The 15805-nt window shown below is 37.5% G+C and overlaps 1 protein-coding gene across 1 annotated transcript in view; it reads right to left on the reverse strand.

Moving 5' to 3' along the window:
* The window catches only part of atp6v0d1 (ATPase, H+ transporting, lysosomal 38kDa, V0 subunit d1), a 57171-nt gene that overhangs the window by 15180 nt on the left and 26186 nt on the right, over positions 1–15805 (reverse strand). The window contains 3 exon segments of the mRNA NM_001017310.3: positions 720–797; positions 1062–1141; positions 3012–3190. Coding sequence (NP_001017310.1) covers positions 720–797; positions 1062–1141; positions 3012–3190 — 337 coding nt within the window.

Consider the following 15805-nt stretch of genomic DNA (forward strand, 5'->3'; position numbering starts at 1 on the left):
GTGAACTAAAGGTTCTGAACACAAACTTACAGGAATATTGTATATGCTAATGAATAGCCTATTGAAGAATCTTGCTGCTCTTTTAAATCTTTCATTTAAGCCACCATTCTGTGATGTTCTGTGTCAATTACCTATCACCTGACAGAAAGAAGCAGATTCTAGCAGTAACAGAAAGAAGTGCAGGAGTAAACGACACAGCTCCCTCTATTCATTGGCTGTAACCTAGCATGTATGTTTGTCTTTGGAGTGTAAGCATAGTTCCTCATATGAGCCACAGGGAAAGACTCGGAAGCAATTTTAAAAACGGCAGTGTTTCAATATGGGGTCATCCAATAAAATAAACTACCTAAAAACACATTTTGAATGAAACGGTTTTATTTATATATGACATACAGTGTCCAGGGGTATAGCTTTCCTAAAGTGAAGCTTTTATTTTAAAACTGTCCAGAAGGTTCCAGAAACTATTCTGAAAAATTCAGCGAGTGAGTACTAATACAATGTGTAAACCAGCAGTCTTTTATATTTTAAGTAAATTATTTAAATAATTTACTTCATAATTAAATAAGACATAAAATAAAAAACCAAAACTAAAATGAAGCCTACCGCATTTAACCCTAATATATAATAATTCACAATCAATAAACAAGTTAATCATGTAAACACAAGGGAGCATCAGATATCTCAAAAAACTAGGATTTACAACCATTATTTGACTTTACCTCTAAAATTGGACACATTGCATCTGCAGTTGTGCCACCTAGTGAATCACAAAACTTGTAAAAGGATTCCAGGTAGGCCTAAAAAAGAGAAAATGTAACAAAATAAGATACAAATGACTTCTATTCTATAGATACTATATAATACTATAGATTTGATTAAAAAAAATTGCTTAGTAAGAAATTACCAAAAAAGATTTGTTTTAATTTTATTTAAAACTTAAAAAACTTTGCTAGCTATGCAAGATTTATTATTTTGTTTATAGGAGATACAATTATTTTGTACTGTATATCTAAGTACATTTCTTTTTTTTTTTTTTTTTAAAGCAAACCTTTTATGCATACCTTGTAAAGAGTATTTCTTATGATTTCAATATTCATTTCATCAAGATCCTGTTCAGAAATACAGTCCTGGAAAAATGCAGCTAGGCACAAAAATAAAGGTACAAATGAGGAAAACAATAATTTCAAATTAAAAATACTGAGAATGTAAAAACTTGCAAATTGCAATTCAAAGGATGTGGATACACCAATCATTAGTGTTATTAACAATACTTGAATGTAGTCTTTAATTATGGAAAGCTGGTGTGGGCAGAAATGAAGCACATCAGCCTTATAATTAATTTAGATCATAAGACCACAAGCAAAAGTCCAACTCATTTCACCTAAGCATTTGGTTTAAATTTTAGATCAACTTGGAAACTGGAATCAGCCGGGGGCCACGAATTTCTTGTATTTTCTAATGGGAAAGAAAGCTAATTAAAATTATGAAATTTAAAATGTTTGGCTTATATTAGTTATCCAATAAAATTATTAATGGCCCTCCAGTTTCTGCCTTATTCTCACTACAAATTTTTAGAGTAAGTCTGTTGTTCCCATTTGTATGATTTAGAATATTTAAACAAATAATCAAAAGTGACTATTAAACGGCTATTAATCAGGGTCTAATTACACTGTAGGACCAGATCTGAACCTGAAACGGTTTAAAGGGTTTGTTTGAATTAACTTTTAGTATGTTATAGAGAGTAAAATTCTGAACAATACAATTGTATGTAGCCTCACAGAGCAATAGTTTTTTGGCTGCCGTCAAGTCAGTGACCCCCATTTGAAAGCTGCAAAGAGTTAGAAGAAGAAGACAAATAATTAAGAAACTATAAAAAATAAAATAAAATATGAAGACCAAAAGGAAAGTTGCTAGGAACTGGCCATTCTATAGCATACTAAAGATTAACTGAAAGATGAACCACTCCTTTTGTACATTGTACATCCAAGAGTCTAAAGATGGCCCATACACGCACCGATATTATCATACGAAACAAAGAAAGGTTGCAATTGAAGCGTGTATGGCCACCTTTAGAAACTATAAAATTAATCCCAGAATTCCTTTTGTTTGCTTTTGTCTGTATGAGGCAGTCTCCTCAACCTTATTTATTTGTTTGTAGAACCACATGGTGACTCTACCTAAGCTGACCAGAAAACCCTGCACTACACTGATGAGCCTCAAGAAAGGCGAAACCGGTCTGTAGTTGGGAATCTGATCAGCTATTATCCTGGCTTCAGCTTCAAGCCCAGTGGGTGAGCTGTAGCCTATAGCATAAACCCATGTAAATGGGATTTTTTTTAAGAGTTTGGAATTCATTCCCAGAATTCCTTTTGTTTTTGAGGGTCAAATAGCTAAGAAAAATATCTTCTATAATCCCCATGACAATAGTCCTTTATTGGAAAATAAATGAAACACAATGTATACAGTATCCAGCATACTGTCTGCATATTCATTTTAAAGGAGAAGGAAAGTAATTTTGGCATTTTACTGCCAATAAATTTGCCACATTAGTGCCACCTAGAATAATATTTAATTTATTCTACAGAAACCATTACTATACCTGAGTAAACAGCTTTAGAAGCTTTCTCCGTTTGCTTAAGATAGCAGCTGCCATTTTAAGTAGCTTCCTGCCTGCAGTCAAGCCGGTATAGCTCGGATTACACATTCCTAAGGGACAGGGGAAGGAGTTCTTAGCATTCTCCTGGGAGGGGGGTGCAGGAGAGGGGAGAGAACTGTGCAGACTCTGGCCCTGGGAATTAAGGATGTTTCTGAGAGAGGAAGTCAGACATTGGAACACTGTGTTTACAAAAAAAAGAGACAAGAAATCCTGTGTTTCTTTTGATAAGTGCAGCATTACTGTAAGTGCTTATGGCTGTATTTACATCCTTTTTGATAAAGTTTACTTCGTTTTTACCTTTCCTTCTCCTTTAAGAACTATGATTACGGGTCCAGTCCATTAAAGATTTTATTACCTAGTGGTGTATCGACGAGGATAGCATTGTAGAGTTCTGCTGGTGTCTGAGCGATGTTGACTGCTTCCATTTGTTCAAAACTCCCCAAAGGATGGCATTTGGGCACTAATTCAGAGATGGATCGCTGGTGCAGTGTTCCAGTTATAAGTAAGATCACATTGTCAATCATATAACTGTACCTAATAAAAAAAAAAAAAAGTAAATCCACCAACAGTTTAATAAAAAAAGGCAATTATAAGGACAAAAAAAAGGTCAAAATATGAGAAAATTTTAAATTAAATTTAACTGTCAAACTAAAAGTTTAAAAGTACAGTTTGGAGCCAAAGTTCTGTTTTTTATTCTAGTACAGGTATGGGATCAATTCACGTATATCACGTCAAAAATTCACGTATATATTTGGCAAACTATCACCCTTAACTTGTAAAAAAGCTTACCAAAGTAAATAAAAAAATCCAGGTGCTCCAAGCTTTGCTAAAGCGAAATGTGCGTCACATGCTTTTTAGTTTTGGATAGGCAGGACTTCTAGACTCAATAAGGGTGACTGGCTGGGTGGTATGGGGGGCAATTGGGGTGGCAGTGGGTGGCGTTTTGGTTAGGTCACAGAGTGACTTTGGAGCATATTGGTCTGGTATTTTGGTTCTAGTTTATAGATCAGTAGTATAGGACTCAAGGTGATGGTGTTGTATGACTACAATTGGGCTCACCTAGGAGAGTTCCTTATTTGGCTAATCTTACAAACGCCCTGCCCTGTTAATTAACTACCCACAACCTGTAATCCAGCAGTGCAACAACCATATATGCACTACATACCAACTGTTTTGCTTACAATACCTTAACCCTCTGATAACCCTTTAATAACAGAGGCAATTTTGGTAGTTAAACAGAGCTGGTTTATTATTTAGCATATATAATGGTTGTTATCTCTTGGTTATACGGCTTGTTGGTCCTGCCTAAACCAACTACAGTTTTAATGTAAATTTTAGCTTTGTTATTTCTGCACAACACATCCTTATATTTTATACACTTTGAATCTCAATAAAGGATAAGTTTTAATTGAGCAAGTTAACTCATTCCCTATGGCTTAAAGAGGGAAAGGTGCAATTTTGTAGGTCATACTTTTTCTCTTTCCATTTGAGCTAATTGACCCTGCATACCCTCTTTGAGTTTCACCCTATTTTCTAATTGTCTAGCTCCAACCCCAAGCCCTCAGCCATAGGGAGTGGACATCAAAAGAAGAAAAGACAGGGGAAGGGCACTCTGGTAATCCAAAAACAGGTCATTCCAATAGTTAAAAAGAAAAAAAACTTTATTATATACTCATCTCAAAATTGCCTGACACATTTCGTGTCTATCTGACACTTAATCATAGGCTTAAAGGACAAGGAGAGGCTAAGTCACTTGGGGGTGCCAAAATGTTAGGCACACCCAAGTGACTTAAATCGCTTACCTTGTACCGCAGGCTGGTGCCCGTTAGGAGAAAACAGCACCAGCCCGGGGTACCTGTAGCGATGCACTTCCTCCTTTCTGCTTCGTTTAGCTGCGACTATGCGATAGGCGCATGCGCAGTAGAGTGAAAAGCCGACTTCTCTGTTAAAGTTCGCTTTTCACTCTACTGTGCATGCGCGCTCGCGAACCAGAAAGAAGGAAGTGCTGCAGGTACCCCGGGCTGGTGCTGTTCTCTCCCAACAGGGGCACCAGCCTGGGGTAAAAGGTAGGCGATTTAAGTCACTTGGGGGTGAGGACATGGAGGACAGTCGCATCGCAGAGCTGACATGACAGCCCCCCTGGCTCGTTGCCCAGAAGCTGTCATTGCTCCTGACTCTCTGCAGAGGCAGTTGTAAATGCTTGGCAGATAGTGCCTTTTTCTGCCAGACATTGTACAGCGTACGTGCTTGGCAGTGAAAGTGTTAAGCTACGTGGCTAATACTGGTGCTATGTGGACCTATTATACTCAATATCAACTGCATTATCTCTTTAACCACCCAAAAAAAAACAAGGTTGTTATAATTATTATTCCAAAGTGAAATCCTCAGATTCAAGCATATCAATCTAGCAGTTATTTTTGCTGTGGTTATTCCTTCTCAAAAGAAGCTCACACAGGGATCAACTGCTAGCTTTCCTGAGCGACAATCTAGTGATTAAACCTCTGAGGCAATGCTGTCATGGCTACTTCCCTAAATGCTGCTTTAAGTTTATTACAAGTGATTTATGCAAAACATTTAAGCAATTTATGGAAAAGCATCAGTAGTAGCTAGGTATCTTAGTGTCCCCAGTTCATTCCCTAACAGCATTTAACGAAGCATTATAAAATTTGAGGATTTCATTATTATTTCAATGATTACATATCATTATTCTAAATATGGAATTATGAGTAATGTATTCTTGTAGCAGAGGTGCATATAAGCAGTAATAACCGAGATAAGCACAGTTGCACTGCTACTGGGTTAACTAGTATAGTTAATTGGCAAGCACAAAACTTATTACACCAAACATCATAATAATGTGGATTTGATGGTACTGCAGGAAAGACAAGGTTAAAAATAAGCATACCGTACATGAGTATATGTTTTAATGTCTACATTTATTTACCTACAAACTTGCACCTCTTATATAGTATGGGAGCATTATGAATTAAATATCATGCACAATGTCAGGTAAACAGTACCCCTACAATTAATTATGAACAATGATTTAATTCCTTATGTGGTTACAAAGGAATAATATGAATAACTCATTACCCAAATACTTGAGAATCACAACAACCGAGTATTTGCATAGTAGTTAACTGCATTTGATTTCTAATAGATAATTACAAGTGCATAATGAATGCACTTTTAGCCTTGGGCAAATATTGTTTTTGGCTTGATTTCCCATTGCAATCTGTTTTTCCTGTGCATCAGTTACTTAAATACTATCTTACCCAAATAGTCCCAGAAATGAAAGATCAGAGAGAGCAAGACTGGCACCTGCCCAAATTCATAACACTATACAGATGGAAAGTCACTATGTTTGCCAGTAAGGATATCCAAATCAACAAGAAATGACTTACGATTTATCATAGAAGCTTACAGATAAATTTCTATTTCTTATTGAAAGAGCACTTGTAAAAAGTTATATTTAGTTGCTCGAACCACTATATCTCTACACTACGCAATACTTAGCAAGTCATCCTCAAGTACGGGACTCTTGAAAACACAATTCATGAGTAAAGACAGCATAGTTTGCTAAGGCTACAACACACTGAGATTTTTTCATTTTATTTGCTGTGGGTTGACTAAGAGTTGACTTGGAAAAAATAAGCTTGTTAGTTCTCTTAGCAAATCTGTAGTGGATCAACATACCCCACGTAGAATGCTGAGTGACACATGCAGCCTTGCATTAGAGCACATACCCCAAAAAGTGGCCACATTCACCTGGTACATACCACAAAATAACATCATGATTCTATGATATACGCACATTGAGCCAGATTTAATTTGATGAGAATATTCTAGTGTGTTACGGCAAGCCATAATGAGCCAATGCTTGAACAAGGTGTTGGCATGAAGGCCAACAATTATAACTTCCTTCCCTTGTAGCAAGCCACTTTTTAGGGTCTAGGGGAATTATTTATTTGTCCCTGTTTGAAATGAACCCCAAACATGCTGTGACCTTTAAAATAAAGGTGGTGGCAAGCTAATGCTGTATTAAGTCAACAGTTCCTTATCTTATACGAATTTGAATTCAGCACACTGACACTGCAGTGGAACTGTGACTAAGCATTAGGAGTGCCATTCCAAACTACATGCAAGTTAAAGGCATTGTGGGATGGAAAACTTGGCACAGAAGATGATAAAGATGGCTTAGCTCATATACGTTGTCAGTGGCTAAATGTTTAAGCATATTTAGAGCCTGGTGGAACACATCCTTTTAATAATAATTCAAGATTATGTTCTTGACAATGGCATTATAAACATTATATTATTAGAATGGATTAGAATTATTTTTTAAAGGACAGATCATGTGAATCAAATGTATTTTCTTTTTATGATGAAGCAGGTATTTTGTAAAGTTGCAGAAAACATGATCTACTTAAAATATTTTTAATACATTTTTCATACAGTTCAGACCCAACAAAGCATATTTTCATTTTGGTGGAAAGGACAATTTGGCATAATATATTAAAATGTAATAACATGGATTGTTTTGTTCATTTTAAACAACTTTTGGTTATTTATCATTACTATTTGGTAATCCACAATTAGTCTCCTTGTTGTATATTACAGTACTTTAAACTACATATCAAGCCAGAGAGACTCAGGCTAGTGGGCTAGACTAAAGCAACTAACATTGCAACTAACAGCACACATACCAACTAAAAGCTTGCATTCTAACATTTACCCCAGGCCATATAGGATTTGTATTTTCCCCACCAACACTGTTTGCCCTATGAACAATCATTTTCTAATTACGTTGGGTTGAAAACCCCAACATACTGTTCTTCGACTTTAGCTTATTCTTCCGCTTCTTCCCAAACTTTGCACAGTCAGTCACTGTGTGACTTTGTATTCAAGGTTAGAAAATGTGGGCGGGGCCACCAAAAGCCAATCACATTTCTTTCATTGTTTTCAGTGGGGAAATTTTAACTGCTGCCATTCTCCCATGTTTAATGTCAGGGTCCCCAAACTTTGCACAGTTTGTCACTGGGTGACTATGTTCCAAATTTAGAAAAGTGAGCGGGACCAACAACAGCCAGATTTCACCTATAGACTTCATATGTTTATATTTAAACATTAATACTAAGGTCTCCAAACTTTGTAGAGCTAGTCACCAGGTAACTGTGGTCAGAAAAAGTGGGTGGAGCCACAAACAGCCAATCAGATTTTAACTATTGATTTTCAATGGGGAAATTCAACCTGCTGCCATTCTCACACCAGGGTCCTAGGGGACTGCATTTTTAGGTTTTAAAAAGTGGGTGGAGCCACCATCAGACTTCACCTATTGAATTTTTTTGGTTTAAATTTAAAATGCTCTTACATTATTTATGTCTGGGTTCCCAAACTTTGCACAGTCAGTCACTGGCTGACTACATATTCAAGGTTAGAACAAGTGGGCAAAGCCACCAACAGCCAATCCATTTCCACCCATTAAATTTAATTGGTTTATATTTAAACTGATGCCATTATTTAAATGTTAATTCCAGGGTTGTTAAACTTTCCAGAGTTAGTCACTGGGTATTTGCAGTTCAAACTTAGAAAAAAGTGGGCGGAGCCACCAACAGCCAATAACATTTCACCTATTTACTTTCAATGGTGAAGTGTAAAATGCTGTCAGTGTCACAATTGAGTCCCCAAAATTTGTAAAAGTTGGTCACTGGGGGACTGCAGTTCAAAAATAGGAAAAGTGGGTTGGGCCACTAACAGCCAATCAGATTTCATCAAGTGAATTTTATTGGTTTAAATTTAAAATGCTGCCAGTCTCACACTATTTATGCCAGGGTGCCCAATGTTTGTCACTGAGTAACTTCGACTCAAGGTTAGAAAAAGTGGGCACACCCACCAATCACAATTCACCTATTGAGTTTTATTGGTTTAAATTTAAACTGCTGCTGTTCTTTAACTATTAATCCAAGGGTCCCTTAACTTTGCAGAGTTAGTCACTGGGTAACTGCAGTTCCAGGTTAGAAAAAGGGGCTGCAGCCACCAACCACCAATCAAATTTAAGTTGCTGCCATTCAGACACTATTAAAACCAGGGTCCCCAAACTTTGCAGTGGTTTTTACTATATAACTGTGGTCCAAGGTTAGAGAAAGTGAGCGGAGCCCATTCAGTGACTTCATGTTTTTCAACCCAACATGAAGTTTGTTCTCAAACTTCCCTTTCTAGTCGCATGCTTGTTATTTATTAACTGCCGTTTTTAAAACAAATTTAATTTAAAACATCATAGAAAAAACTCTATATTTATCTATATATATCTGAAGGATACTGTTTATTCTACTGGCTGATATACAGGTACTGTGGTTAGGTGCTCCAGTATGGCAGCAAGAAATCTTGGAATTTTATTTTAATTGCAATGCAATTACAATTTAAGATACAATTTATGTGTAAACAAGCAAGTTTAAAGGTGTCACAGTGTATAATACAAGTATTTGACATAGAATTTCCCTTTAGCTGTATGAATGTTGATATACAGGTATGGGATACCTTATCTGGAAACCCATTATCCAGAAAGTTCTGAATTACAGAAAGGCCATCTCCCATAGACTCCATTATAAGCAAATAATTCTTATTTTTAAAAATGATTTCCTTTTTCCCTGTAATAATAAACCAGTACCTTGTACTTGATCCCAACTAAGATATAATTAATCCTTACTGGAGGCAAAACAAGCCTAACGGGTTTATTCAATATTTAAATGATTTTTAGTAGACTTAAGGGATCTTTCTCTAACTTGAATCTCCATAACTTAACTGTAAAACCCCAGGTCCCGCGCATTCTGTATAAAATTTAGGATAATGGAGGGCACTCTGGGCTAAGATATTCTTGCCCTTTACAAACAATCAAATTGTGTGGGGTATTCTCTCATCCAGAGTATCTGCCTTCATATCCTTTTGTTCAGTTTTTTAACTGGATGGTATGTATTGTTTATTGATGGATATTTTACTGTTTAAGATGCAATATTTTGGCTGCATAATGATTTGTTAAATAAAAATATATGTCTTTTAACTATAATACCTCCCTGGGAAGGTTGTTTCTGGTGTGCAGGGTTTGTTTGGGGTTTTACCCATGCATTCTGTATAACAGGTCCCATACCTGTATATAGTTTGGCAATTTCTCTATGGACCAAACTGTAAATTATATCCATAATAGCATGTTCTAATATCAGAATATGCCATTTATAACTTAAAACACACAGTAAACAGGCCAGATATAAAAATAAATCCAAATGCACTAAAAGATAAAGCTATGTCTCTAATTATGACCCTCTCCCAAACCACATAATCCTTAATGAATAACAACATATATACAACCTTAAAGTCATGCCTGAAATCTGTCCTAAAAAAAAACCCAAAAAACTATACAAACACATACACACACAATTTTTTCAATGCACCTCTCGCATTACTAACTCCTAAAACAACGCACCAGAAGCAGCTGATAAAGAAACCTTAAAGGTTTCAGGTAAAGGAAAACTTTAAACAATTGAAAAATGGAAAAATATTTTTTTTTCATGATAAAGAAAGCTTTAAATGAAAGAATGCAGCTCAGAAGCAGATCAAAGCAGCTAACATGTAGCCTTTAAAGCTACATTATACCACTGCACAATGCAAGTCTCCATAAAAATATATAATGTAAAACAGTCCATATGCAAAACAATTTCATATAAAGATTTTTTAATAGAAAATACTTTTTTTTAGTATGAGCTGTGGTATTATGCAATATAGTAAAATTGCCATTATAAGTACTAGAGTCCACCCTGTGGCTTGTATAAAGCACTGTGCTTACACTTAAGTAACACATACTAGGTTATGTCAACCTTTACAAATCTCTTCCTGTTTCAATCCAAACCTTCATTATTTCCTACCAGATGGTCTGTAGGTGAAAATACTACACATCCCCAAATTGGTAGTTCTAGGGAAGATGTAAAAGGACAATATTTGCTGATAAGTAGAAGTCAATTTGATAAGATGCTTCTAATAGGTAACTTAATAGCAGTTATGTATACAAATAAGTTAAAAAAAACACTGCAAATTTGTAAAGAATGTATATTGTAAAGTTGCTTAGAATTAGGTTTCCTTTTATTAGGCAAACAATTATATTTTGGGTTGACTTGTCCTTTAATATAGCTATACCCTGTTTGTGTTCACACCTTGTTAAAGGAACAGTTCAGTGTAAAAATGAAACTGGCTAAAATAGACTGCACAAAATAAAAAATATTTGCAATACAGTTAGCAAAAATGTAATCCATAAAGGCTGCAATGGACAGATGTCTAACACTATAGCCAGAATTCTACTTTCTGCTTTCAGCGGTCTAACCTTTCAGTTAGTCAGTGACTTGAGGGGAGGGGGGGCAACATGGGACATAATTGGTCAGTTAGTTTGTGAGCACACAGGTCAGATTCAAATGCAAACTAACTGAACAGTTATGTCCCATATGCCCAACTCCCACCCCCACCTCAAGTCAATGATTGGAAACTGACTGCTCACTGCTAATCTGTTAATGCCTTTAAGAGGGGCCTGGATGAGTTCTTGAACAATCAGAATATCCAAGGCTATTGTGATACTAATATCTACAGTAATAAGACACAGTACTATAATAAGACAAGTAAGAGACAGCAAGGAGCGAAGAAGGAGCAGCCCAACAGTTTTCCCATCATTCTGCCACCAAGAAGGAATTATTTCACCACTTAAGAAAAAAAGGAAAAGTGTCATACTGAGTGTCAAAACCCCACATCCTCCCAAAACACTGAACTTTGAACTATAATACTGATGCCAGTGGTAAGCACCTGCATGGCATTCAACATTCTACTGCACAGCTGGTAGCCTTTGATTGGTACTACTGCCAAGTGTCAAGCCAAATCGTTGCAGGGAGCAGAAAAGGGCAGTTGAGAATGGCACATCCTTACTCTTAAGGAGTGCTTGCAGGCTGCCAACAAAAGGTGGAAAGGATCTACAAAACGTTACAAGGAATAATTTGCAATTTGAGGAGGAACCCAGGGCCAACCGCACCAGCATATGGTCTCACAAGGGGTCTGAGGATCTCATCTCGGTACCTTATGGCAGTCAGGCTACCTCTGGCGAGCACATGGGGGACTGTGCGGCCCCCCAAAGAAATGCCACTCCACACCATTACTGACCCACTGCCAAACCAGTCATGCTGGAGGATGTTGCAGGCAGCAGAACGTTCTCCAAGGCGTCTCCAAACTCTGTCACGTCTGTCACATGTGCTCAGTGTGAGCCTGCTTTCATCTGTGAAGAGCACAGGGTACCAGTGGCGAATCTGCCAATCTTGGTGTTCTCTGGCAAAAGCCAAACATCCTGCATGGTGTTGGGCTGTAAGCACAACCCCCATCTGTGGACGTCGGGCCCTCATGGAGTCAGTTTCTGACTGTTTGAGTAGACACATGCATATTTGTGGCCCGCTGGAGGTCATTTTGCAGGCAGTGCTCCTCCTGTTCCTCCTTGCACAAAGGCGGAGGTAGCGGTCCTGCTGCTGGGTTGTTGCCCTCCTACGGCCTCCTCCACGTCTCCTGATGTACTGGCCTGTCTCTTGGTATCGCCTCCATGCTCTGGACTCTACGCTGACAGACACAGCAAGCCTTCTTGCCACAGCTCGCATTGATGTGCCATCCTGGATGAGCTGCACTACCTGAGCCATTTGTGTGGGTTGTAGACTCCGTCTCATGCTACCACTAGATTGAAAGCACCGCCAGCATTCAAAAGTGACCAAAACATCAGCCAGAAAGCATAGGAACGGAGAAGTGGTCTGTGGTTACCACCTGCAGAACCACTCCTTTATTGGGGATGTCTTGCTAATTGTCTATAATTTCCACCGGTTGTCTATTCCATTTGCACAACAGCATGTGAAATTGATTGTCAATCAGTGTTGCTACCTAAGTGGACAGTTTGATTTCACAGAAGTGTGATTGACTTGGAGTTACATTAAGTGTTACCTTTATTTTTTTCGAGTGTATATTTTACTCTTTACCTTTAAGAGGTCATTAGGAAAAATCTTCTTAGATTTAAGAACCCATAATCAATTTCAAAATTAATTTACATGATGGAAAAAACCTTAAAAACAGGGATTATCCATTTAAGCTTTTAATGTAGCTTTATGCAACTTAAGTACTCAATTAAAGTTCTTGTGTTGACAGTTTTATAGAGCAAGATGACAAGATCTTTGCATAAAGTAGTCAGAGTGTTCTCTTTAAGCTGTAACAGCTGAATAAGAAATCGAGATTTTGACATATATACACTGTGACCATTCTATCATTAAATCTGAATTATAAACCACTTATAAGTCCTTCAAGTAACACATTTGTAAGGACTAAAGCAGTGGCATGAAAGTTTTAGCTTTAGCTAATTTAGAGTAACCAAACATCTGATTAAGCACTATATTTTATTATACCGATAGGATCACACTAAAAGAAATGAAATACCAACGCATCCCTAGCTGAAACAGGTGTACTGCAATACTTCTCAAACTGTGGGACTGGTTGTCTTGGCTTGTGGTGGCCCAGATTTAAGGCTAGTTAGAAGAGATTTGGGAAGAATGCCCTTCGCAAAATCTAGTAGGCAGAATTCCTCCAGCAGGTTAACTGCAAAACATTTGCTCAGGGTAGTGGACACACTAAGTGCCCTTAGATACTACTGCTTGAAGACCAGATTTTGGAATTTCTGGAATTATGCTTTAAAGGCTGATATTATGTTTGAAACATTGGTGTGTAACATGGTTATGAGCTAATGGGGACACAATCAAACGTTAGGCATGGAAGGCAGGCTTTCAATGATGCCAACAGCTCCCTATCTTCTTTTCTGCTGATTCACTGCACATACTCAGTGCTATTGTCAGTAACCTGAGCTTAGGGACCCACTCACAATTTACTGTATATACAGAAAGTAAAATCACAATACAAGGCCGATAAGTAAATAATTCAGATTTTAATTATATTGCAGCAGAATTTAATAATGATCCCTGTAATATCAGCTAGAAACTTTTCCAGGTATGAGATGGGAGGGAGAGGTTGTATAGGGAGACTGATGGATAGAGCTGCAGAGCAAAAGAGAAACTTTTACAGCTTATGGCTGGGAGTGTAGGGAGACTCTGTGTGAGCTGGAGAGGAGAGAAAAGCTTTTACAACTGGGGCTGGGAGGGTCTGTGTGGGGAGACTGTGTGTCAGGTTCATAATAGGCCACTCCCATCCCTTTAGAAAAATGATCAGAGAGACAGGAGAAGAACTGATTTAACAGGTATAAAACTAAGCTTTTGCAATGGTGTTTTTACCTTTTATTATGGAAAATGAATTTTCTAACACACTGAGAATTATTAGCCATTTTATAAGTTTTGGACATTGAAAGTGAACAAACGCTTTAATATCTGTTTGTAACATGGCAGCAGCATAGTAAGTTAGGGTGAAGAAAAAAAAAAACTGCACGGCATAGTCTACATGGGGCATAATATAAAAACATCATGGTAGCCACTGTACTTCTTTTAAATTTTAGAATACTAATTCAAACCGAACAGCGTGTTCTTATAACATAGGCTCTTATTATAGTTGTCCCCACATTTAACTGCTCCAATAAATATTCCATAAAGTAAGTTGATGCTATATCTCTAATCATGCAGAACGAGAAGTACTGGAAATACATAGAAAACCACACTTGGCATGTAGTTCATATATCAAAAGCCTTTTCTCAGCCAGGCAGTGACAAGTGTGAGGGGGCAGTATAACTGGCTAATTATGAACTACAGCAATAAACCTTTTGTCAGCAAATAACTTGTGGTTCTGCCAGCAGTAATGGACTTGCCAAGTTTAGGGAAATCAAGTTAACAAGTTCAACACAGCATTAAGCTTTAGCCATTTTCAGAAATTAAAACATCAGCTTATATATAAAGGTAGGGGCTTAGGGCCCCTATTGCTTCACATTAATTGTTGACCTGTTGTGTAACACTTTTGTTCTTGGAATAAATTTTTTTTTTTTATTTTTTTTTTTGATACAGTACAAAATGCTGTAGCACTAGATGGTAAGTTTTAAAAGTGTGATGGAAAACACTGTTAATTAACGAATTCATCTATGACTCTGTTAGCTCTGCTGCCTTGCAACACTGGGGTCCTGTGCATGTCCTCCCCAGTGTCTGCCTGGGTCCCCTTAAGATTACAAAAACAATAATACTGTTGGTGAAATTTCCCCAGGTGTGTAGTGGAAATGTCTGTAACCTTGAGTAACCTTCTGTAAGCTCTCAGTTTAAATGACATCTACCATACAAAAATGGTTTCCCCATTAAAGGTGAAAGTAAATACAGCCGGCACTACAGTTGGGGGAAACTACCTCACAAGCATGCACACTAATTTATTATTCACCTATCAGGGCACTTACTTATTATTCATGTACGTGTGCCCCACATGGTCACCTGAAACAGTAGGTACCTGTTGGTGTGGGCAGCCTAGCGCTTGCAAAGGGGGTTTTCTTGACAAAATAGTATTTTTCCCTCTTTTTAAAGAAAGCAGAACAAAAGAACAAGATTGCTCTATGGTGCTCGCTATAAAGAACCATGAGCCAGGGAACTTTTCTGCTAACAGAAGCACTAGCCTGGGTAACAAGTAAGTAAATACAATCACTAGGGGGTGCCTAACCTTTGGCACCCATAAGTGATTGAGACTTTATTTCCTTTGATACTAAATCTTGTATGATAGGTACCTTTTAGAGGATAAGGAAAGTCATTTGGCATTTTACTGCCAATAGATTAGCCACATTCGTGCAAGCTAGAATGCTATATTTATTCTGCAGAAAACTTTACCATACCTGTGTAAACAGCCCCAGAAACTCGCTCCATTTGTTTAAGATAGCAGCTGCCATTTTAGCTTGGTCTCAGTAGCTTCCGTGCTGCTGGTAGCACAGATGACACATTCTGATGGGAAGGGGAATGAATTCTTATTGGAGGGGGGAGCAGGAGAAGAAAGAGGGGATAGTTGAGCAGACTAGGCCCGGGAATGAAGGATTTTTCTGAGAGAGGAAGTCTGATACCAAAGTACATGTGTACACAAAAGAAGACAAGAAACCCTGTGTTTCTTATGATAGAGGACTCAGTACAACTT

Source organism: Xenopus tropicalis, chromosome 4, assembly GCF_000004195.4.
Source record: "Xenopus tropicalis strain Nigerian chromosome 4, UCB_Xtro_10.0, whole genome shotgun sequence".
Classification (NCBI taxonomy): domain Eukaryota; kingdom Metazoa; phylum Chordata; class Amphibia; order Anura; family Pipidae; genus Xenopus; species Xenopus tropicalis.